At 43.6% G+C, this 25,717-nt stretch overlaps 1 protein-coding gene across 2 annotated transcripts in view; it reads left to right on the forward strand.

Annotated features, from left to right (window-relative positions):
* acin1b (apoptotic chromatin condensation inducer 1b) overlaps positions 1-25,370 on the forward strand; it is a 28,956-nt gene extending 3,586 nt beyond the window's left edge. Inside the window, exons 5-17 of one of the 2 annotated variants that reach the window (XM_030075933.1) lie at positions 211-1,863; positions 2,485-2,561; positions 8,915-9,038; positions 14,587-14,632; positions 15,939-16,093; positions 17,390-17,536; positions 18,688-18,862; positions 19,163-19,308; positions 21,633-21,740; positions 22,345-22,452; positions 22,607-22,967; positions 23,462-23,556; positions 23,671-25,370. In XM_030075933.1, the coding sequence (XP_029931793.1) occupies positions 211-1,863; positions 2,485-2,561; positions 8,915-9,038; positions 14,587-14,632; positions 15,939-16,093; positions 17,390-17,536; positions 18,688-18,862; positions 19,163-19,308; positions 21,633-21,740; positions 22,345-22,452; positions 22,607-22,967; positions 23,462-23,556; positions 23,671-23,994 (3,519 nt within the window). In that variant the 3' untranslated portion in view covers positions 23,995-25,370. The remainder of the gene's footprint in view (positions 1-210; positions 1,864-2,484; positions 2,562-8,914; positions 9,039-14,586; positions 14,633-15,938; positions 16,094-17,389; positions 17,537-18,687; positions 18,863-19,162; positions 19,309-21,632; positions 21,741-22,344; positions 22,453-22,606; positions 22,968-23,461; positions 23,557-23,670) is intronic. The other variant, XM_030075934.1, reaches the window with a different exon arrangement.
* Positions 25,371-25,717: the final 347 nt, after the last annotated feature.

Genomic DNA, 25,717 nt, shown 5'->3' on the forward strand with positions numbered 1-25,717 from the left:
TTCTAGGCCCGGATATTTTAAGTCTAAACTTTGCAAAAAAAATGTGTGTGTGTGTGTGTGTGTGTATAGATAAATATATCGATCTATAGATATAGATCGATATATATAGATAGAGAGAGAGAGAGAGAGAGAGAGAGAGAGAGAGAGAGATAGTAACTCTGAGGGCAGAATCTTTTCTTGAAAATAAACTCCTGTATTTGCACCCAGCAGCACTGTGTGATGCCCTCACAGCCCCTGCTGAACAGGGCAGCGGAGGAGGGAGGAGGAGGTCCAGTGATGGGGCCAGGAATGATGGCATGCAGAAGCGACATGGGCGCAGGCTCCACCCACCACCTGGAGGCTCCAGGAGTTTGGATGCAGAGATCCACCATTCAGTCAGGACACGAGGAACCACCAACCCCCTCTCCTCCCCGCGCTGTAGCATCCTTGTCAGTGCGTGTCCTGGGCCAGCCGGATCGGCAGGGGCTGCCCCCTGCTGTGCCCCGGGCCCAGGAGAAAGAGGGCACTGCGCCTGTCGAGCCAGGTTCCGCCCATCCTGTCCTCCACCTCAGCCGGTCTGCCGGAGATTCAGCAGGAGCTCACATCCATGACGACAGCGATGAAGACGACGATGACGAGAGTGAGGAGGATGAGGACTGGGGGCCCAGTCCCAGCAGGGCACGACGGGTCAGCAGAGCCCCCGCCCAGCCGCTGCAGCCATCCCCCAGCATCCCATCGGCAGCGGCAAGATCCAGACGCAAGCTTCAGCCCCCACAGCACATCCCACCATTGCAGGTACACCAGCCCCCCATGCAATTACGTCACCCCACCCCACCCCCCTCACCACCCCCTGAACTCTCCTTCCCTCTCCCCGACACTCCCAAGCAGAGCCCGCCGGACACCGATGAGCCAGAGGGAGAAATGCCATTGGCGGCATCTTACCCTCCTCCTGCCATGCAGAGGCAGGACTCCGATTCAAGCTCCCGTTCCAGCAGTCCTGAGCCTCCACAGCAGCGCAGGCCAGGGCCTCTCTCCCTACTTGCCCGTAAAATGGAGTCTGAGGGGGCACTCCCTGCAGCAAAGAGCACCCTAGTCATGGGAATGTCAGGAGAGGTGGCATGCTCCTCCAGCCTGCATGCCATCTCTATTGGAGCTGCTGGCTCCAGCAAATCCCCACTGCAGAGAATGGAGAGAGAGAGGCAACAAGAGAGAAGGGAGGAGGAGGAAGAGAGGCGACTGAAGGAGAAGAAGGAGAAGGAGCAGCGGCAGGAGGAGGAGCGAGAGCAAAGGAGGAAACAAGAGGAGGAGAGGGAGAGGAAGCGTCTGGAAGAAGAGAAGGAAAGGGAGAGGAAGCAGCTGGAAGAGAAGAAAAGACGCCTGGAAGAAGAGAGGGAGAAAGAGAGAAAACGCCAGGAGGAGGAGAAGAGAAGAGAGGAGAAACGTCTGGAAGAGGAGCGGGAGAGGAGGCGGGAGGCCGAGGAGAAAGGGAGGGAGGGCCGACTGCCGCCGTGGAAGAGAGGGCAAGAGCAGATGTCTCAGAGCAAAGCTGGGTCCCAAGAGTCAGCCATGGAACAGGGTGCAGCTGTCTCCTCGCAGCACTCCAAGAGGTCTGTCCTAGTCAGGGATGCCTCGCCCCAGAAGCTTTTGTCCTCTCCTCCCATCAAAACAGCTCCCGCCTCCGTGTCTCCCACAGCCAAGAGGCCCCGCATGTTTTCTGACACTCCAGCAGGGCCCACTGCCTCAGAGTTTGGCTCGGTGGTTGTTTCCAAGGCCCAGGACTCAGGCTCGTCATCAGATTCTGACTCCAAATCTGACTCATCTTCACGCTCCTCACAGTCCTCATCCTCCTCCTGGGATAAGCCCCGTCCCGCCAGGGAGCCACAGGTTAGTGACTGGACTGATGCACATATTGGCTATCAGTGCACTTGCTGGATTGAGCTAACTCAATCAATGTTTTCAGCTTCTCTTCATGTCTGTTTGCAATATAAAGAATTTAATTAATACCATTGAATAATAACCTGTTGACAGCAGAGATGTAACCTCATACAGAAAAATAGCTAGATTTTGTTCACCCACAATCTGAAAATATATTTGAGAATGCCTTTGCTTGTTGCAGTGCATTTTGACTGTAAGACAAAGAAAGTGTTTGAGAATTTTTTTTAGAATGTTGTTTTTTTACAACTCAGTTTCTTTGGAGGCTGTGGTGTGCTGAGGAATGTTAACATCTCCATTTTGACCCTGCTAGTAGTATGTGTTATGATAACTTTCATTACAGGAGAAGCCATCTTGCTCTTAAATCATATTCCACACGTTCTGCTGATGTTTCCAATTAACGATTGATGTGTCTTCTTTTTTCCTTATTTCAATCTCTGTTACACTCATAAAAGAAACCTTGCCTTGTGACATTTGCCGCCAATTATTATCCACGTCCTTGTATTCTCATGCATCTCTTTCGGCATTTCTGTTACTCGCTTTTCATTATGTTTACTTTTAATCACCTCACAGAAGGCCAACAAAGGACAGGGGGCAGAGAAAAACAGTTCCGTGGATAAAGGAGCAGAGAGACGATACCCCACTAAGAGGTCAGTAACAGTCACTAAAATGTCAGGACAGAAATTATTTTTGCTTGTTTGCTTGTAGTTTTTCTGTCTTAACAAACATCTGGGCTGGAATTGTATTATATTTAAATGATGCTTGGGGCTGGAAGAGTAGAAAAAGTTACCAGTAGCATTAAGAGTAACCAGCATTTGCATGATGGCTTGATAGTGATAATTTCTCACCCTGCTTACTTGTCACATCAGTGTCCTTCTCGCTCCCTTTCTCACTATTTTACTTTCAAACTTTTCTTGTTGTAACACAGCTGTAATAAACAGTGTTCTGCCCCTCTCCCATTAATATTTTTGTACCCAGATTTTTCAGATAAATTCAGTGTCTCCTCATAAGTGAGCATCCCCGCAACATTGATATGTTCCTCCTCCTTTAGTAATCTTATCAACCGGCTGACATTTTTCAAAGAGGCTGTGTAAGCAAATCACAACTTTGCAGGGCAGAATTGGATTAGCAACACATTATTATGGATCCCGCTGCTTTTCTGGGGGAAGAGCTGCTGATGTAGACTTTGAATTGCTGGGATTGCTGACCAAGACCCTGCAGAGTGTTGAGTTTGACAGATTTAATTTAATGCAGAGCCAACATAATCAGGAGGGCGCTTATTCCGTTGACTACCCTTCTGAACACCTGAACTCCATTTTCGACAGCGTTCGTGGCGGCGGGAATGATCATACATCACTTTTTGGGATGAACCTTTTTCCAGAAGAGTTTGTACTCTAAACTGAATAAGGTTATGAAGTCACTGTAGGAGAACGTCAACCTTTATACTGTTACTGAAATTATTTACTTCCCTTTATGCAGTTTCTTAATGCTATCACCTCCCAATGAAAATATGTAGACCATGTATTGGATATACTGAATGATGACTGCATTTGCTATTACCTTGACTTGGCACACACTGGGAAAAACTATTCATATTTGTAAATGAAAGAAATTCACATATACCTACAGGGATGCATTAAACAGTAAATAAACTGAAAATTAGCTGAAACTGCTCCTCACAGAATGCACCCACCTTTTAATTTAATATTACAGTAAAGATAGCAGCAAGCAATATCAAACTGACTTAAAGTAGATGAAGATGGGATCTTTTGCCTATCGATTATGGCTGGCTGCAAAGTCATAGTTTAAGCACCTTTTCATTGACACCTACATCAGTGTGCAGTAGCTGAAGTGATGGATGGATAAATGTATTTTATCAGCACTGAGTTGTAGAAATTCAACTTTACGACTTGGACAGTATCGAATGGCCACTCAAGAGGGCGGCGTGGGGTCAAGGCGTCGTCTTTTTGGAGGACGAGCTGTCCTGCATGGAGAGGACAGAAGGAAACAAAGTAATGTCCAATTAAACGGGAGGAGTAATGGTGTTTTCATAACTGCGGTGGACGTAAACACCATGGAAGTATCATTTGATTATGTTACACTGTATCCACCTCCAAGTGCTTTGTCACTCACTGGTCCTTATAGCCTGGCCTATTTCTTGTCAGGCGTTCAATGCGGCAGCCTTGTAACCGGCGTGGCCCCTTCCTTTGAAGTAGGACTTATTTCTCTGAGGGAAGAAAAAAAAAACCTCCGCGTCTTCCTCCTTCGCTTTCCCTGTCATCTCCCTTTTGTCGGCAGCAACAACCGGTTTAGCTCGCTACGGTTGTTTTTGTAAGCGTATTCTTCACGGTATTTCTCAAAAAAACGATGCCAGTTTGAAAATTTGGAAGTCGGCTTTTATTTTGGATTTTGGGGCGGAAGTAGGTTTTTTTTTTGTTCTCGCTCGCTTGACGCTGGTCTCACCAGCCAACATGGCCGCCATGCATGCATTGCATCTCTGATGCCGACGCATTGTACGGCCCAACATCAGCCGCCACGACCGGATTTTTTCGCGTCCCCGATTCCAGCCCACGCCTGACCGGAATTAACGATTAACAGCAGAGTGTTACTTACTCCCGCGGGGTTTCCCAGGCTGGCGATATGCTCTCCGAAGGCAACAAAAACGGGTAAGAGAGAGGGGAGAGAGGGAGAGCCAGACAGCGACAGACTGCTTCAGGTTGCTGGTAACAGTTACCCTCATATCCGTAGCCAGAAAGCAACGGGGGATAGCTCGTTTCAACCTATCGTTTATCCGGCAGTATTTTACGCAGCTCGTTAACTGGACTGTCCCTGCCTGTAAAATACCAATTGACACCGGATCACGGTGGCCTGGTTACAAGCGTGTTACATGTTCGACCATGTGAGGACCGGGGGTGGGGACCGCGATGAGCCTTTTGTTGGGAAAAAAGGGGCAGTAAGGATTTTTTGGGGGTGTCCTTCTCGCCTGGTTTGAACAGTGCCTAAAATAGCTTAACACTTGGGTAATACACGCAGTGATAAATAAATAATGGGCTCGAATTTCGTGGCGTGATGACGAGAATGATGCGGACATCTGTCTTATAAATTAAACAATGATTCCCCCTTCATCTTTCCTCTTGACCTCAGCGCTTACTGCCACACCACACTATCAAAAGGCGGAGAAAACCCTCCTCCTTCCCTTTTATACTTAAAGTGAATACAATGTGGAGTAGGAGTAGATATTAAACAACATAATATGTCATCTCTATTTTTGTCCCATCAGGGCTAACATATGGCTTTACTGTACAGGTATTCTGTTGTGCAGCCCAGAGAAGACTATCTTCTGGGTTTGTGTGGCTGTAATGTTAATGATCTGGCTGTTGTCAAGGGAGATCATTAAAGTAGACATCTGTTAGCCGTCCAGTCTGTGTGAATGGACCCTTATGGTGTGACATAATTCTCCCAACTGGCACCAGCACTCACACTCTTGTCTCCTGGGAGATGACTACATATACTGCTTGATTGGTGATAATGGTTTGCCTCTTTTTATACAGCCAGGGTTATTTTCTTATATTTCGACCGGATTTGAACAATTTTGTTGACCTGCCAGGATGTTAATCAATGCGTCTGATTTTTTTTTTTTTTTTTTTTTTTTTTTTTTTTTTTTTTTTTTTTAGATGTATAGCCACCAGAAACATTATCCACTGTTTGTCACGTCTCCTTTTAGTTGCTGAAGTGATCACTTTTCCATTTTACAGATTGTGATATTGTTGCTCAGGCTCAAGCTGGCTTTGACCTATTTCAGCAAGCTGCACTATAGTGTGTTACCTCATTCCAGCTCACTCCAAGAACTGGCATAGATACAGAGATGTTGGAAATAAAGACGGAAGTTGTCAGCACCGCAGTTTGAAAAGCAGAAGGGGTGCTACACTTACACTCGCTTGCTCACCCGCTCAAATGCACTTTCTCTCTTTTAATGATCATTACATTATCTCGAACTGGCTTTTCCTCCACTCCCGTCCCTCAGGGATTATATTTCCAGTGTACATCTGTCCCTCTTTACAGGCTCTTCTCGTTGTGCAGGTGTGTTCGTGGCATTGCCCCTGACCCGCTAACGCACGCACTCACACACACACACGTTCACACATGTTGGTCGTCACCCACACTTAGTACAAAGGAGTAGATTCTGTGTGGCATAGAGGGAGGGGTAAATGTCGTCCCCCTGCCAACCCTCTTGCCAGTGAATAATCTCCAGAGAGGGGTTGAAGGGGCTCTCCTAACCCTCTGGGTAGATTGCCATAGTGCAGAGACTAATGTTACAGTCCCTCCTCTTAAAGATGCAACGCAACACTGCCACTGGCCATGCGGCATGCCAGTCGGACAGAGGAAAGCAACGGATCGGTTGTCTTGACTTCTCAGTGTGAGACTTTGTGTGAGCGATTAGTAAACTGAAGACACATCCTTAGTATTTCTTGGCCTATCACTTTTGAAGTGGATTGCATGGCCTGTATTGTGTATTTGGTTCAAAATGGCAGTGGATCATTGGATTGCGTTCAGTGGTATGACCAGCTTTCATATCTTTGGTGTAGGCGACTCAGGGTTTAACCCAGGATGATTTTACAGGGAGTCATATTGGCCGCCTGCTACTTTTCTAAGGGTTCATTGCCCTGTCTTGGTGGGTCAGTAGAATATCATCCGGACACTGTCTCATGCATTAAATAATGTTGCTTAAGGAAGTATAGTGGTCTGCCACTCAATTAATCAACAAATTTTCTGCAGTAGCTGATAAATACTCTGCCTGTGACCTGGTATCTTGAATTCAGTACTGGTCACAGTACTTGTTTAATGATCCTTTGTGTAAATGAAAGCATTTCAGCTTGCAAATGATATGCATGCAAAACATAATTCTTAGAAACTATAATTTTATTATGCAAGTACTGCCCCTGTAGCATTTTGTTTTAAGTTATTTAAATAAAGTTCTCTGGAATTAATCACGTGATTGCTGTGGTGGAGTGAAGGATGCTGGGCAAGGCGAGTCCTCCACCTACAGGGTGCTGCCTGCACGGCTGTGTCATCACATGGAGAGAATGGAGGAGGTGGGTTGGTGCCGCTGGGTGGGCCTGGAGGCTTAATACTTGAAATATTAAGTCATGTTTCTGCATATGCTCATTCTTAGATAGCACAGGGATAAAATAAACTTAAACAAAGTGAAGGAATATGTCTGTTTTGTTAGATCTCGCTAATATTGAACATCTAAAGTAAGCGTGGCCATCATTGGTTGTATTTAAGTTGGACTGGGTGTTTCATTGATTACACTACCTTTAGCCTCCTATGTCATCATAAAATACAATTTCTTTGTCGTCATCTTCTGCTGCCTTGCAGCAATCTCTCTGCGGCAGAATGTGCACAGCGGTATAGTTTGCTCTTTAGAGCTGGGTTGGAGTCGTTTGTGTGACTCGCATGTTGCAAGTAGCCATGCGTGTAAATATCCAGCACATTGATGCTTTGCAGACCATAACTAAGGCTGAATATAACAGTGATATTAATAGGCTGTTAGAAGACTGAGAATAAAAATATTTTGCTGGTGTCATGGTTTAAGGGAAAAATAAAGTATTAAATGCTGGTAAAGGTTGTTCCATTTAGCACAAACCTAAAAGCAAACGACACTGATATTTCTGTTTCCAGTGATTTTGAAAGGGGTCAGCTGGATGCAGGGGCCAAATTTCAAAGGGTGTTGTTATCATAATGGCCTGGCCTAGATCAGACCCTGGTGGCCTCTCAAGAGCATCTCTGTGGGCGGTCATGGTGGAGTCAGCTGTGAGTATGTATCACGGACTATGAGTTAGTTTTTGGAGTATTTGTGACCCTGGGTGTCAGTTTGCTGGTGAGTTATTTATAGCAGGGCTGACCCATATCACTGGCCTCAAGCACCCTTCCTCTGACTCTTGCTGCGGTTCCTCTGTCTTGTTCCACACATCATTTTGTCTCCTCTGTCCTCTCTACCGCTTTTGCATTACCTCCTTTCTAGCTGTGATGTCAGTTGGGGTCCCGTTTTGATCTCTGGAATGTAATGGACTTGTTGGGGTATGTGACAAAATGATCCATGTCAAGAGGCTCTGATGATTTTTGTTTCAGGCACTTGATATTCATCCCAAGGGTTCATCATTAAGAATTTTTTTCCACTTTACTGGTTGGACAGGTTAGTCAGAGCTCAACTCCTCCCAAGTATATTTTCCACAAGCCCAGCAGCCAAAAATAAATGTACCCACTTTTTCAGATATGTCAGTGATGTGACTAGAAAAGGTGTGATGACAGATTTAAAAAGACAGAAATGGGTAAAACGGCTTTAACTCACAAATTGTGTCACTTATTCTATTCATGGATGAGCAACTGTTAGATACCTGTAAATGTGATCAGCAGCATCATGTTAAAGGCAAAAGAAAAGCCAAATTGGAAACTCATTAAGCTTGATAAGTCTCTTCATTAGCCACCTGCTTTCCCAATATACAGACTACATACTGTCTGCTCTTGTGGTGGGCATCTAGTTTGTGTTTCTGGTAATTGTTGGCACCTTTTAAAAAGGTCAGTCTGACTCATATTGCCAACACATAGCTCAAACAGGATGGGACTTTGTCTCTGACTAACTCTGAGGTGGTGTGCAGCTTGATTCTTTCCTGAAAGCACAATAGAGAAGGATAGAAATAATAGGCTGATCATCAAATGCGACACCTGAAACTCTTACTAACTAATTAGCTTGTTTAAGGCAATGTCTTACTGGCCCTGGACCATTAGCCAGTCTTACTTGTCGAAAGCTGTGTCCTCTACCTCCATACCTTCATTTTTGCGAATGTGTCCTTCCTCCTTTCCTACATGACTCATCATGTCTTCTGGATTCTACTATGCTTTCTCCACTTTTCCTCCCTCTCTCACTGCCTATCCTTCCTTCTGTCCCTAATCTCCTGTGATGACCCCTCTCCCTCACCCTGACCTTCTTTTCCTCCTGCAGGGAGGTGTCTGAGCCCAGCGCGGCTGCAGTGACCGAGGTGGACCCAGACTCGGAAAACTCCATGTCCCAGCAGCCGGCCTCGGAGGCTGAACCAGACAACAACAGTGAGAGCCGCCTGGAGGAGGTAAGGTCACTGAGAGGGTAGAGGCGCCTGGGTCTTTGTTCTGTCGCCCACTAACTTACATGTTCACTCACTTAGAGGCATGTGTAGTTATGTAGAGTAAGTAAGCAAGGTCACTCAAAATCAACGCAACCACAGTGCTCTGAGCAGTCACTAGTGCAACTGGCACCTGTGGAGATATTTAACATTGTTACAATAATTATGCTGTATACAGTGACTATTTCTCCATTCTCATGTCCTCTTAAAGGCTAGTTTGAGAATTTTTAAAAATGCCTCATAGGTGAACTAGCAGTGGTTGCATTGGAGTTGGGACCTGGGCTAAATAGGAATAAACCAATGCCTTACATTTGAGTTCAATGCATTGATTTCTCATAGATAACCACATTGATTTAGATGATCCCACGCTCACATGCATCTTTTGTATGTCCGGTCCCTGGAGTGGCTTGTTAAGAGCTGCTGCTGCAATAGTGCAAGTGGGGATGGTAATAGTGTGTGAAATTAGATAGACACGCCACACAGACTGCATGCTCTTCATATCACTGTTCTTGTGTATGTGTGTTTGGGAGAGAGAAGAAATAAAAAAAAAAAAAACATCAAGCTTAGAGTGTATGTTTGGCAAACTACACAACTAAGCATTTTTTCTACCTACACATCAGGGCAGAGCAATTAAAAGAAATATTCAGAATCACAGTATGAGCAGTGTCCAAAAACCACATGAGCTGTTTTTTTTTTTTTTGTTTGTTTGTTTGTTTGTTTGTTTTAGAAAGGTTAAATATAAAATATGACAAAATACTGTAAAAGAAGCATTAAGATGCCCCAGTGATGCCTTGGTCTATAAATCATGTTGTCCACGTGTAAGAAAGCCTATTTGCTGCGAAGTTTTCTTTTGAAAATGAAAATTATGCCAAATTTATGTATACCAAAATAGCAAATCATACCACAATCAAAAATTTGTTGCCCCGCTGTACATATTCTTATTCACAACTTCATCATATTACAGAGCACCATAGCTTAAGATCAGTAATGACTTAGATTTGTCATTACAAACCAAGCAAATTGTTGCATTCTTTCAAACTAATGTTCAGATGTAGCCTTCGTCCTTCACAATGCTCTGTCAGGGTCGCTGTTGAATTTAGTTGAAGAGCAGCAGCATCAGAAGACGTCCACACCCATACATCACCTCACATTTAAGCAGTGCCTTAAGAGCTCACTCTCTTATCCAGTGCACCTACATTTATTTGTTTACCAGGGTGCTCTTTTATACATTTGAGATTATTGAGGTTATTCTCAGTGTTTTAGATTATTGATGTTACGCTTTAAAGCTTGCATGCTTTTAAAACCCATCTCTGCAGTGTGTATGTGTGTATGTTGGTTTTGTGTCCCCCCCCTCCCGGGTTTGCATGAGTAATGAACCCTGACAGTGTGTGTAGAGATGCATCAGGGCTTGTTTCTGCTTTTCCTTTCACCCTGTTCTCATTCTCTCTGCTCTCTTGCCCGCTCCCTCTGCCTCTCTCTCACTCTTTTTGTCTCTCTCTCTCTGCCCCTCTATCTTGCTCTTTCTCTCTCCATCTTTTTGCCTGTGTATCCCATCATGAACGCTCTCACTATTTATATTTATGGTGTGATTGCTGTTTAAAACCCCATTGATTGCTTTGTTATGAAGGTGCCCATGCCTCTTCCATTGCCCCTAATGGTACCTGCTGCGTACTACTACTACTACCACCACCACCACCACCACCACCACCACCTCCTCCACTCCTCCTCCTACTCCTCCTACTACAACTCCTGTCCCGCTATGCCCAAGCGCCTTGGTGGTACCTGAATTAGGCCCAGAGTCTGCAACCACATGGCACAGAGTAAAGCCCCGGCCTGAGCCTGAGCCTGAGCACGAGCCCGAGCCTGCAAGGTCTCTACTGTAGCCCTCCAGTGAAGCGCTGAGCCAGCAGGAGCTGGAGCTCGCGTCAGACCGCCACCGACAGCAGTGGCAACTATGGTAACTGCAGCAGCATGGTTGCCGTAGTAACCAGCCTTGGGGGTTGGAAGCCTGCTCGCTGAACTGAACCGGACTGGACTGTACTGCGTGGTGGTGATGATGGAGTAAGGGAAGGAAGGGGGGGTGGTGGTGCATGTAGTTATCTGTATCACTTCACCCCTCCCCGCCTCTCCCATCTGCCATTTTGTGGAGGAGCTCACTCTGCATGCATCCTCTTCATCTTCATGGGGAGAAGAGCTGCAGTGTACTTCCCTCAGCCAAGCCTCCAAGTGAAACACAAGGCTTGTTAAGTAAAAGTGCAAAGTTTTCTGGCATCATATCATGTCTTTTGTGGTGTCTGCAACAACCGACAACAACCAGTCACAACTTCACAGAAAGGAACTACAAAACTCCAGCTGTAAAGAGGAAGAGACTTCAAGCCTGTTCCTCTGCACCTGAAAACAAAAGACTAAATAAGTTCCTGCTGTTTACCTCCACCTCTAATCGGCACTGCCCTCTGCTTCTGGGGTGGTGTAATGGCAGTCCTACCCTGGAGAATGAACCCCCTGCACCCTAAGCCATACAATGACCAGTGGGAGTAACTGAATTTGTTTTGGTGGACATGCTTTTTCTGGGACTATTTTTTCATTTACCTTGTTAAAAGATCCGTGAGTGTGATGTGATGATGAGGAATTTCACTCACTCATTTAAACATTATCAACAGAGTTTTGATGGTTGAGCTTTCAAGGCAAGCAGTCATCCACTGCCTTGATAAGCTGGCCTACCCTTCAATAGAGACTTCTATCTATTCATCTGTGCAAGTAAAATCTCCCTACACCCCATGTGTGGTAATTAAACTGAAGTGACTGCCATTTATAACAGAACGGTTCCTTTGGATATTGACCTGCGACTTGTACTGCCAGTTCCCTGCAATAGAGACTTTCAAGTGACATAACACAAGAGTGAAATCATCTGACACACATGATGTAGCGCCAGTGTGTATGTGGATACGTTGTGACATTCATCATCCACACTTGGTCCAAGTGCTAGATATACTGAGCAAGTCATCATCTCCCCTTCCCCCTGGCCATACTGTCAATGAACTGTTAGTGTGACTCAACGGATGTTAAGATGATTTCCACGTCTTCTCTGGACCTGGCAGACTGACAGCGGCAGTTGTTTTTATTTATTTATTTACTTCCATCGCTTCACTACACCCACAACTTGGTCAAATTTTGCCTTCTGTGTTCCATGTGAATGCAGAGGCAGTTATGCTAGAAAATACGCACAAGATGACATCCCATCAGCCATGGATTGTAAGGACTGGATTGTAATTGAAATACAGACAGTGGAGTATATTTTCCCCACCTTTATTCTCATTCAAAGACTTGAGTCAGACTTTTGTCCTGCACTTTAACAGCATGATAGCACAGTGGAGAAGAGTTTGGTAAACTGTGACCATGGAAGCCAAACTAACTGCTATTGACAACAACCCAAGATGCTTTGGACAAGAGGCTGCCATCTGAGACAATTCATTGTCAAGGTGACATGGACATTTTATAAATAACACCCTTAAAGAGCATTAAGGTTAATGTCCAGTTCATTGGAGGACTTATTATGACATCAAAGACTGGATGACATCAAAGACTGGATTTTTTTTCTCTTTAATTTAAAACTCATGGACCCTAACAGTGTATCTCAACCCGTACCCCAATCACAAATCATCACAAGACGATCTCAGACCTTTGGCACTTCAAGAGACTTTAATGTGACTTTCTGATCAACAGTACAACAAGAAACGTCATCCCCTGCCCCCCTTCAAGAAAAAAAGTCAAATCCAATGATCAGTTCCTGTCTCCTGGCTAATCTGCACACTCAAATCGAGCCCTGCCCTCACTCCTCTGCCTTCTCTGATTGGACCCTTGTTGCCTAGATACAGTACACACTGCCGTGCGGTTGGGCCATAGTCGAGCCAGTAAGGAATCAGGTGTCAATGGTACCAGGAAATGACTTGTCATTATTCCTCTATCTGAGATGTATTCATTTTTAAAGGAATAACTGTAAAAAAAAAAAAAAAAAAAAAAAAAAAAAAAAACCTTTTCTCCTCTTTTTCTTCTCTTTTTGGCCGTAAATGAGAGGACTGAAATCTTTTCTTATGTGAAACATAGTCTTTACTGTTGAACTATCACAAGTACTGCAGTTTTAATTTGATATTTTCTTTAACTGATGATGCCAGTGCTCATCATACCTTTTGAACACACACTGTGGATCTACAGATGTCTGTTGTTAAGTATGGCAAATCCTCTAGGTGAATTTCAACTGCAGTATCAATAGAGTCCTGCTGAGATTTTTTTTCTTTTCTTTTTTCTTTTTGGTTTTGACTGACAGAGTCTCCAGCACTCAGTTCTCCACCTCTGCTCCATAACACTCACATCAACACAAACAATATTCAATGATATTTGTCACACTGGTGGAGGCAGATTTGTTTTATATTTAACAGGCAACAGACCAACTGACAAGACACAGACTTTCTGAACAATCAAGACTACTTCCTTGTAACGCTACACCGGACTAACTAGAATGTTAAAGCAACAAACAAACAGTATAGTAGAATACAGGGCTGTGTAACACCAGTCAACTACATGGTTAAACGTTACTGATCCTGCTCGTGGGTAACAGAAATACCAGCCATTTAAACTATTTTCATGTTTTAATGTTGCAATAAGCTACAGTAGACAATATATACATACATGTATATGTATGTGTATTTATTTTTTCCTTGTATTGATGTTGGATCCACACCTAAAAACACATCACTGTTCAGTAGGATTTCAAATAGATTTGTGTATTTTCATATTTCATAAAACAATTCAGATGGCAGTTACTGCACATATAATATTTTCTCCAGCCACATTAAATCTTCTTTATGTTGGACTAATGATATTGTCATTTACAAAACTTCCATTTGAACGTCAGTGAAATAAGTTAAAATGCACAGCCTTAGTGTTATCATATAAATGGATGGGCAGGAAGCACTCGTATTGAAAGACATTTTTCTAGCTCTTGGTTTCCAGACTGTCCGTCCTTAGGTAAACTATTCTGATGATTCCTCTAATGATTCTAATTTATACTACCCTGTAATAAAGTACAACATTTAAACACAACCTTGTTTGAGTTTCACACAGGCCTGCTGATGTCTTAATTCACAGCATGTACTTGCTTTGTCCTTAGAGCCTACCCCCGCCCTCTGTAAGTGCGTACACACACACACACACACACACACACACACACACACACAGGACAGCATAATGATTTATCTGAGTGTCTTTGAGCAGAGGTGGAAGGCAGAAATGTGTCTGGAGTCTCTCTCTGTATTGACCAAGCACACGCACCCTCTTAATGTGGTAAAATTGGAGCCTGCAGGCCTCTTACTTTGCTCCCCCACCTCCTACTCCTCCTCCACTTTTCCTGTCTCACCTCCTCTCTGTTGATGCCTGTTGGGTCTTGATTCTCGTTCTCATCTTGCCCCACACCCCTGGGGTTTCTGTATGTTCTTTTTCTGTCTCCCTCTCTTTCCAGAGCACAACTCCTAAGGCTTTTGCTGCTCGCAAGATCTCCCTGACCAGTGAGTATCCCAGTTACATTTTTACCTCACTCCTGGATATCTCCCTGCACGTGGGGGCAGTAAAACAATAGAAAGCCTCCCAACACGAAAGAAATGGAAATAATACTCCCTTTGTGTAAAAAGAATGTGGGGAATTAACTTGTTATTGGCAGCCATCTCTCTTGTTATTTTTAAATTCAAAACCACCTGAAACTACTACGTCAGAGGGCAGGTCAGGCTTAAAATAGTTGTTCGTGACAGCCGTATGACTGTCACGCCGAACATGCAGGAGTTCAGGTTGGCGCAACAGTGTTCTGCAGGAGTATCAGAAGCACGTGCTCAACACTAAAAAGTATATTGCACTTTTTCATTTTAATGAAATGAACTTTGAATGAAAGACAATAATTGATTTTAAACAGAGGTAGCATTTTTTTGTGGTGTTTTTATTCTTATGAGAATTAACTGTGAAAGCAGCTTTGTGGTAATAAACCTAAACTCTAGGCCTGGCTTACAATATATTTTCTCATCTGGACGGCTAATTTCCACCAGAAGGCAAATTTAGATATTTTTACTTTTCCATGATGCATAGTTTGCCCTTAAGTAATTTGTAAGGGCAAAATTTAGTATATAATGAGCAACAAAAGCTCAAATAATTAATTTAACTTGAACTTAAATAACTAATTGCAGATACTTATGAGAGATATGTTTTTAAACCATTTATAAAATCCCAAAGCATTTTTGCACATTGTATCCGGAATGTGCCATTACAAGTGACTGAATTGAACAAAGAGACTTTCTGTTAATGTAATCAGCAGTAACATGAAAGAAAGCACATAAAGCAAATGAAATTCATGAGGCTGGGAAGACTCTCCATTCATTTGTCTTGTGAGTGCATCAGTGAGACCTGGTAAGACGTTGTGTGGCAGTGTATGATTGAACTGAGTGAAAGTATGTTTTAAAAACACCACCTGGCAACACCAAAATGCTCTGTTATTAAAATGATGGATTACATTTGTCAATGCAGCAGTAAATGTCTGCCATCTGTTTTTAATGGATGAGAGCCTGTCCCTTCAGGAGGTAAGGAAATAGTCATTTCTGACTGTGGGAATAGATTGTGGGTTTAGTCTTTAATGAGCATTAATGATAATAGACAAAAACTAAAATTCCACCGGTGTTATCCCTTAAGTAAATAATCATTTCTGCGTTTAGGCTATGAGCATGCAGCAACTTGTCAGATTTAGCATTAGAGAGTACATCTTCAGTCCAGGACATTATTTTCCCCCTCTTGCTTGCTGATTTGTGACCTCGCCTTGACTCCCCTCTACAGGCAGCAAGACGTCTCCAGCCAGCACAGAAGGAGGCACAGCAGGAGCAGGGGAGTCCGAGACGGGGACTGCAGCGGGAAGGAAGAGGCGGTGGGGCTCCAGCACGTCTGTCACTGCCAAGAAACCATCCATCAGCATCACCACTGACTCACTGAAGGTACTGAGAAATCACAGAGACCAGGGGAGGGTGTCTGCACATTTTTGAATGTCTGGGAAAATGAAATTGATCATTTTCAGGGTTTCACTCAGATTGCCTGGTTTTAGAAAACCTGTGGAAAAATGTTCAGTTTGGGAGACTCATATTTTATCTGACACAGTTTATTGAAGACTAGTGCAGATATATATATTTTTTTAAGTTGATGATGGCTGTTTGCAAAATAATTATGTCATGTCAAAAATGGATGCAAATTAACAGGGTTCTCAAATGAATCATTTTCATTCTGTAGAAGCATCTCAGTCAACCATTAATTATGTGATACTGATCTTAGTAAATCTTAGTAATGTGGTTTTGTCAAAATTTGTTTTAATTATGTGGTTGTGCCCAAGTTGAGTGTTTTCATATCAGCACGTATGTAATGTTATCCTCTGCGTTCTGTCAGTCACCTGATCACAGAAAGAAATGGAAGTCTGTGCCAGCAAATAATTTCTCAAAAACAGGTCACCCCACAAACTTATATGTCACAGTTTGCTGGGACAGAAGGTAACTTAAAGCTTGGCTTTGATAATTTGAAGTTGCAGTTGAAAGAATGCTGAAAAACAAGAAATTGTTCTTCAAAATGTTCTAATTTAATTTGACATTAATAGCAAAATGATTTGGGCAAATTTAAACTGTACATAGACAAACTGTAAATCGGCTATAACAGTATATTACACCAGCATTCTCCCTAAGTGAAGGTTTTTCTGATAGCTAGCCTTGCCTGCTCTGCTGTCCCACAGTGGACAGAAACAGTGGTGAAACTGGGGCAGAGTTCAGGCCAGGTGGTATGTAAATGTGGCTCCTGAGGAGAGGGACTAAACCGTTTGACTATTTCTGTTCAGGTCCCTCTAGCTCTTAATGAACTGTCCTTTGAGTTATAAAGATGTTTGCTGTGGATAAGAATAATCTTCTGCTGTACAGTTGAGTCAGGTTGTCTGGCTATTGAGCATGCATTTCATTTAAACACCAACCCAAATTTTCACATCAGACAAGAAATTGAGATTAGAAGGATGTGTGGAGTTGTTGAAATGGGTAAGTGTACAATACACCCACAAGGATGCTGTGCTGAATCACACATGCAGAGGAAGCTCTGTTGCAGTACTCACCAGATAAATGTCAGAGGAATATAACAAGCCCTATTCTGCTCTTCATTTGCCCTTCCTCTCCATACATGCTGTGATCATCTTCCTCTCCCTCTCTTGTTTCTTTTCCCCCTTCCTCCCCTGTGTGCATCTGTGTCCTCCTGCTGTCTTTCAGTCTTTGATCCCAGATATCAAGGTGAGCCAGGAGGCTGTGGTAGAACTGCACCCGGAGGAGCTGCAACTCTCTGGGGATGAGGAGGGCCTGGACACCAGCCGAGACGATCAGGACAAAGGACTCAAGATCAGACGCACTGTCACACAGGTCAGGGGAGGCGCATCGTTGCTGTCGCATGAAAACCTTTTAATACCAAACTAGCCAACCTCTTGGGAGGTAGACAGAATTCATTTTTATTAGGGGTGCACCGAAATTTCGGTAACTGAAAATTTTCGGCAGAAAATAGCAAAAAACACACTTTCGGTTTTCGGTGGAACAGGTGAAAAGCAAGGCCGAAAATAGCGGCGTGTTTTGATGTTGCAATCAGTGAGTGACAGTGACAACAATCAAGATGTCGGCGGTGTGGCAGTATTTCAGAGTGTTGGAGAATGACAGAAGAAAGGCCATTTGCGAAGCGTGTTCTGCTGAAGTATCTAGAGAGGGCCATTTGCTCCGTATTGTACTAAAGTGAAAATGCCCCTCTCCCCAGTCCCCGGCTGGCCTGCACTCACATTACTTAAAGTCCAAACGCACCCAAGTGCGACCGCCCCCGGTATGCACGTCATCATGTTGAAATAAGACAACAGGCATGGTCCGACGTCTTTATAAATCAGTATAGTTCAAATACATTCATCATGTCTTCCTTTTAACTAAAATACATTTTTGTTTCTTTTAATCAGACACAGGTTAAGGGATGTTTATTTACCTTGACAGTTTCGGAGGCAACTTCAGAAAGTGTCCAACTGACAGCCGGAGCGGCATGTCAGCTGGCTGCTACATTCAACCAGGTGGCCGCGCACACCGGCCGGCCCGCCTGATGCCTTTTGTCTTTTTTTTTTTAATGCAATAGTAAAAAAATGGCAAAATAAATGAAAAACTGAACAACCGTTTTCGGCTTTTGGTTTTCGGTCAAGTGTTTAATTTTTTTTTTGGTTTCGGCCACAAATTTTCATTTCGGTGCATCACTAATTTTTATTAGTTATCAGCTTTGAAAAACTTTAAGTCTACTAACTAGCAAAGTTTAAACTATTGTGTAAAATAAAGTGACATGTTTTTGTTTTTCTGACAAATAAATAGACACTAAAAAAAAACAGATGAATTGAAGTGGGGATGGATGTTTTTTTCCCAGCATACAGCCATTGTGATTGACAGCCAAACGTTTTCAACTGCCAGACTCGTAATAGTTTGCTTTTTCTTGTTGTTAGAGAATATGTTTTGAACTGTTCCACAATTATTTCCCTCCTATAACCTAACCCTAGGTTGTCCCAGGTGACAGCCAGGAAAATGGACAGGGGAATGAGGAGGAAGATGACGTTGAGAAAATGGAGAAGGAAAAACAACGAAGGACTTCAAAAGACAAAAGGAAGAACAGCCACTCTGAGGAAACTTTGGAAACACAGACCTCTGTCAAGCATGACGCAGAGGCAAAGAAAGGTAAACCAAATTCACTGAATTAGAGATAGAAGCTTCTGGTTTTAAATACTGGACAAGTGTGGGTTGATCATCTTGTACTCGGTGCCAAAAGGTTTTAGCACCAATCCTCAACTCCAGAAGCTTCTTGATAAACATATGACACCATTTTGATTATTTTTTCCTTGGCCACCTTCTCTTCTTTCATCAATGATTCCCCTCATTTGCACTCCTCTCTTCCATCTTATCCCATTCTGTGATTATCTTTCCTTCTCCTGCTTTATACCTCTTTTTCCTCCTCATCCCTCTCTCTCTGTCTCACAGTGACCCCTAGTGACAGTCTGGTGCGTCGCTCCATCAGCCAGCAGAAATCTGGAGTGTCCATCACTATTGACGACCCCGTCCGCACAACCAGGCAGCCCTCGCCGCCTCGTGGCAAAGTCTCCAATATCATCCATGTCACCAACCTGGTGAGTTTGACTCTGGAACATTTCCTCCTTCTCTGTGCGTGTGTCTGTATTTGTTCATATGTAAAGCAGAAATTATAAGGGCCTTTGCTCTGTGTGTGTAATGAAGTTAGAAAATATAGTGGAAAACCAACACTAATCACCAGCTGGTAAATTTTACCTGGCAACTACTGAGTTTTCATTTTCACCAGTGCTTTGCCAAATGTTTTGTTTTTAAGTCTGAGGAAGATCTGTTATCCTCCATACACCTTTTATTTAGCTGGTAAAATTCATTCATTTGCTACTGTGGCAGTCAGAACAAAATGGTAATTCTTTTGGTATTTTTATTTGTCAAATTCATTTTTATTTACAGTCCTTAATCATTGTTACAGTCTCAAGGGGCTTTACAGGCCCTCTATAGAAAACAAAATGAGACCTCCTGACCTGAATCGTCATCACAGGCAAGAAAAAAACTCCAAACACAAAAAGCAACCCAGAAGCCAAAAAGGGAAAAATGGAAGAAATCAAAGGAAGGATCGCATAGAGAGGGGAGCCTCTTCCACACCAGCCAGAATGGCTTGAGGGAGGGTTATAGCCTCCCCATTGACTCCAATGGGGAAAAGAGCAGTACACAAAATGGCTGTATGAAGGCATTGGCAGTGTTAGTACCATATGCCTGTAACGTTAAATATGCAGGAGTTCAGGATGGAGCAAGGACTCTGTGAATTCTGGATGACTGCCAGAGGCATTGCTATAGGCATACTTTGACATTTTGAATTTTAGTCAGCTAGTCATCCTCTCTAGACAGTTTATACTTGTGGGATAAAAGTTCTACATTTATCATTCAATTTTTATAAAACAGATTTACTGCACTGCCAGCATTCCTCACTAAAATCATGGGAAAAAGCCAGCTGCAATTGAACTTTTAAATGATTTTTAAAAAAACTGTCCTGTCATTAAAAAGCAAGGATGCTGACGATGCCAGCAGACATTTTTGTAAAACCCAACAAAAAAAATTTAGCAGCTTTTTCCTTGAAAGTATTTGGAGAAGTATAGGTTCAGGTTCAGGTTACTTTATTCGTACCCGTAGGTAGATTTGTCCTGCAGTGAGTTGTCCAAACACACATACACATCCAAACATTGCATCATACAAATAATGATAGTAATAATAACTGTAACATTATTTCTCACTTTAGAAATCAAGATAGTTTTTTTAAGAGGAACAAGAAAGTAAAACTGAGATGATACACTCCACTTAATTTTGATTATCGGTTATGGGTTCAGGGTTATTACATAACAGGTAATTTAAGCTGAGCCATCTGATTAGTCAGACGTGTTTCAACTGCGGTGGTTGCCTGGAAGCTAGTTTGAGATTCTTCGTGTGTCCTCATGTATTTCCGTTGTAATGTATGTGCATCACTTTTAGTTAACACTTGTCAGCATAGCATACATTAATTGATAATTACTGTATAAATTCCTTAATATCTTTATGGATAATCTTCACTGTGATTATGGGTGTTTTTTATGATGCCAGTGGCAAGCGCTTTGGCGTCATACCCATAATCACAGCACTGAACTCCCAGCTGGGTATTACCGCCATAGTCAAGCATCACTTTAAGCCGGGGGCACATTACCTGACTGAACAGACTATGAAGAGATTAGACATTACACTTAATGACTGGCATTGAGAGATTTTTTTCGACTTGCGTCATGGAGGCACACACACACTTGATGACAAGGTTAAGACCAGGATCGCACACACTACCCAAGTTATAACGCCGCCCGTCCCCCTTAATCCCCAAAGAAAACAGGAGCTGTAGCCCTGCTGTAATGAAACAGCAAAACAAAAACAGAGCTGGATTATTTCTCTTTGCACACTTTTTTCTGTACTTTCAGCTCCTTGGCTACTGCTGGTCTCCGCTCACATTCCAGTTGTTGATCAAGTCATAAAACTTTGAAATAATAATCATGACAGTTATGACTGGATTCGGGAGGCAAAAGATACAAGTTTTTAATCCCTTAACGTGCGATATCATCTGTGCTGGCTGTTCACTGCAGCCACCCGAAACTACCACAGACTCAATTCTGAGGCCAAATTGTGTGTTTGATTGGCCTAAAAGTCTGTTCCTGTTACTTGCCTTTACCTGGTCATCATATCCACTTTAGAAATGATTGTTTATCAAAATCTTGAGTGTAAATATCTTATGAAAGAACCAGTGCTCATACCCATAGTATTTATGTCAAGGTATTCAGTCTGAAATATCATGTAGCTCCCCGGCTTCACATCAACACACCGTCCACTCTGATTTAAAATTGTTTAAACTTAGATGACCTGTTCTGTCCTGTAGGTACGGCCCTTCACTCTGGGCCAGCTCAAAGAGCTGCTGAACCGGACGGGAAGCGTGGTGGAGGAGGGCTTCTGGATCGACAAGATCAAGTCTCACTGCTACGTCACGGTGAGAAACTCATTTAATTGCATTCTGTTGAGTGCCGGGTCCCAAATCCACCGGGCACCTCGCTTAGCTGGAAGTGCCCGTCAGCTGATTGTGGGAACCACCAGTCTCTGATCATCCCTTTGCTATGCAGCTACAAAAACTGGACAGTTGGAAGCTTGGTGCTCTATTGCTTGACGTTTAAAGTTTTGTTTGTTTGGTTGGTGTTTTAAGTCTTAGAAAACACACTCACCTCTGAGTACTGAGGAAGTGTTTACCCAGTTTCCCCTCAGGGATCAATGAAGTATTTCTGATTCTGATTTTTGTAGTATTGTTCACGATGCACTGACTTTTAAACTAGACCTTGCGTCCTGCTATTGTTCTGAAGTTTGTTACTTAAAATGTGTAGAAAGGGAAGCTTAATCAGTGATTTCTGTTGCAGGAAGATGTAATTGTTTGTATCATTCATGAGCGATAACTCATGCATGTTCACAGTTGTTGTGTTCCTGATCATATCTGTGAGCATAGTGTTTCGAAAGATGTGATCAGTATTGATAATCCCAGACTCTAGAGTAAAGGACAAATTATTTCAAATGGATAACCCCACTCACTCTCCTCTCTCGCCCAGTATTTGACTACAGAAGAGGCCGTCGCCACCAGAGCTGCTCTCCATGGGGTGAAATGGCCCCAAAGCAACCCCAAGGTCCTCAGTGTGGACTTCTGTGAACAGGACGAGGTACTGAACCACTTCAGGCTGCTGATTCAGACCTGGATGCATATAATGTCTGATTCCTTCAGTTTTTACAATTTCGGGAACACTTTTCCCTCCTTACACACCATATCTGGATCATTTGTCCATCATTCTCTATACTCTAATCTTTTCCTTGCAGCTGGATTTCCACAAAGGCCTTCTGAAACCCGACAGAGGAGAGGAGGACCCTGGGGTCCAGCCAGGGGTCCCCCAGACCCGGCTTCCCCCACTGATGCCAGAACGGGACAGGGACAGAGAACGGGATAGGGAAAGGGAACGGGAGCGAGACCGAGGCATGGGAGGTGTACGGGACCAGTGGGCGGAGCGGGAGAGAGAGATGGAGAGGCGGGAACGGGCCCGGGGTGAACGGGAGTGGGACCGGGATAAGATCCGGGAATTCGGGAGACCGGGGGAGGAGAGCAGGCGCTCTCGATCCAGGGACCGAGAGAGGAGGAGGAGGGAGAGGGGCAAGAGCAAGGAGAGGAGGTCAGATAAGAAGGGTGAGGAGACTTTTTTTTTTTTTAATCTGTACACATTGAGCCAGACAGTAGTGTTCCCATCTTCATGAGGCAGTAATGACTTGAAGTGCACCCTGCCCACAGTTCAAAAATTTGTCCCCAAACTAGAAGAATTTGAGTAAAATGGAAGTTGATCAGCTGGCTCCAGAGCTCAGCCTTTCCCAGAGAAAAAAAAAACAGCTGTTTGCATTGCATTTACAGCACAATTGTCCCTGTCTCATGCTAAAAATATTCAGATAACAGGCATTCTTGAACTGCACCCAAAAAACATAGGCGTGCACGGCTAAGTTATAAACAGACTGGTGGCATTTTCAGCTGGTTAACCATTTGTAGGCTGTGTGTGTCCATGTGCTCGTGCAGCAGAGGATCAGTTGCGCACCACATCTCTAGACAGTCATTTATCTTGTTCTTGATTCACTAAAGCAAAGCTAACCTACCTAAAACATTCTGACGCTTTTTCTGAATTCTTGTTGCAGAGAAAGATGAGCCTCCTGCCAAACTACTAGACGACTTGTTCCTCAAGACCAAAGCAGCTCCATGTATATACTGGCTTCCCCTCACTGAGGAGCAGGTTGGTCTCCCTCACTCCTCGTTTTTCTCCCTCACTCTTAAACACACAGCACTTCAGTGGTTGACATCTCACTTCTGTCGTGTAATTAAACTGTGACCCTCTCCTCTCCGTCAGGCGGCGCAGAGGGTTTTGGACCGCGCCGAGCGTCAAAAGGAGCGCGAGCGGAAACGCAAAGAGCAGCAGGAGGAGGAGGACAAGAAGCGGGAGGAGGAGAAGAAAGAGAGGCTGAAGGGCCGGGAGAAAGAGGGAGGAGTGACGGCGAGCAGCGGAGGAGCCGGCCGAGGAGACGGAGGAGACAGAGAGAGGGACCGGGGCCGAGACCGAGACCGGGACGGGGAGAAGAAGAGGGACGGCTACCGGCCCAGACGACCCTCGGGGGGCGTGGGCAGCGGACGGCGGTCCCGTAGCCGTAGCAACCCCAGGGACAGACGCCGCTGAGGACTGAGTAGCTGCAGGGAAAGACGAAGAGAGAGCGGAGAGATGCAAACATAGTGAAGCACACAGCAGACAGAAAGTCTTGGGAGGGATTTTTTTTGTTTGTTTGTTTGTTGCATTTCTCTTGTCCTGAGTTCAAGGCTTCTCTCTGCCCCTCTGTGCTTTAATTTGTCCCGTTTGACCCCACCATTTGTGTCCTCCACATCCTGTAATGCCCTTTAGTCCCCCTCCCCCACTGACATACATGTACATGGAAAATGTTAATCACATGTTGGCTGGTAGGAGAGTTTTTAGTGAAATGACAGTTCAACTAGCTAGCTCAACCCCCCTGTTCTGTTGTCTCTTTTTGTCTCTGTCGTCTTCCAGAGGCAGCGTACTGCTCTCTTCTTCATTCCTGTTTGTTCGAACATGAAAGAAGTTGAAATCAGAGTCGGGCAGAGAGCGGCGTCTCTCCTCGTCCCCCGTGTAGTGCTGCTGATTCTCCCTGATTTAAGAAGAGAGGCAGAGAGGGCGGTGGTTAGTTGGCTCGCTTCGGCATTTTGGCTTGCTGAGGTTTTGGGAGCCCGCCTCTTTATTTTTGTTCTGCGGGTGCACAGTTCCTTCCTCCTCAAAGCCCTGTAATAAAACCAATCCAAAATAGATCCCTGACCCTCAAATATTTTCTAGAATCAATTTTAGCGTTCCACTCCAGTAAGTAAGAATTTTTCTTTTTCTACTAAATCTACAGGCCCTCTCTGCGGGGTTAACATGAAGGAAGTTCCTTTGTTCTGTGTTTTTTTTTTTTTTTTTTTTTTCTGTTTTATGGATCATGTTTATTTTTCAGCCTTGGAGGGTCCTTGTATGTTCAAGCAGGTAAAGTGTGTGTGTGTCTGTGTGTGTGTGTATCTGTGACTGTGCAAGCGAATGAGAAAACCTCCCTCTGACAACACGGAGACAACCGGTACCGAGTCCAAACACTGTCAGAATGCTTTAAACTAGAAAAGTGTCTGTCTTTTTATGAGGAAGGAGACCTGATATTATGTGTTGTGGTGGCACAGGGAGCCGTGCACATGCTGGAGTTTGTCTTCAGTGGATTGTGTTGTGAGGGTGTTGATCAAAAAAAATCTGTAATATGAAGACTCTGTTCTGTAATAATTAACGGGAAGCTGACCTTCCCTGCACTGAATTCTTCAGTAATAAGGGCCTGCCCTGACCCTTTAATAATCATATATATATAAAGGGAGGTAAATTTAAGTGAGTTTATCCTCTAGAGTAATGGTTACAGTTTTAATATTTTAATTTGATGTTTTTAGTTGGAGATAATTTGATTTTGTTTTGTTTTTTCCTCCTGCAAGTGCTGAATGTACCAAGAGTTAAAATAAATTTAAATTGGTTTATCAGCTTGTTTACTTGGCTTTTCTTTCGCATGATTAACAAGAAACATCAAAGGTGAGCTGCAAGCCACTGCAAACAAAGACCAATAACCATTTATTTGCAAGATGTAAAAAAAAAACAAAACAGCCAAACTGCACCTACAAAAAGAATATAGCAGACAATATAGGACACAAATGAAAATATTTATTAATTACAACAGATACAGGAATGTTTTTTTCCAAATTGTACAGATTCACTTATCAAATCTCTTACAGTAAAGTAAATTTTAAGTGCAAATTGTTTGCTAGCAATAAATGTACAAAACTATTTAGCGAAAAATCCCTTGTTCTTCTACAGCAAACAGTAGCCACAT

Source organism: Myripristis murdjan, chromosome 18 (assembly GCF_902150065.1).
Source record: "Myripristis murdjan chromosome 18, fMyrMur1.1, whole genome shotgun sequence".
NCBI classification, from domain to species: domain Eukaryota; kingdom Metazoa; phylum Chordata; class Actinopteri; order Holocentriformes; family Holocentridae; genus Myripristis; species Myripristis murdjan.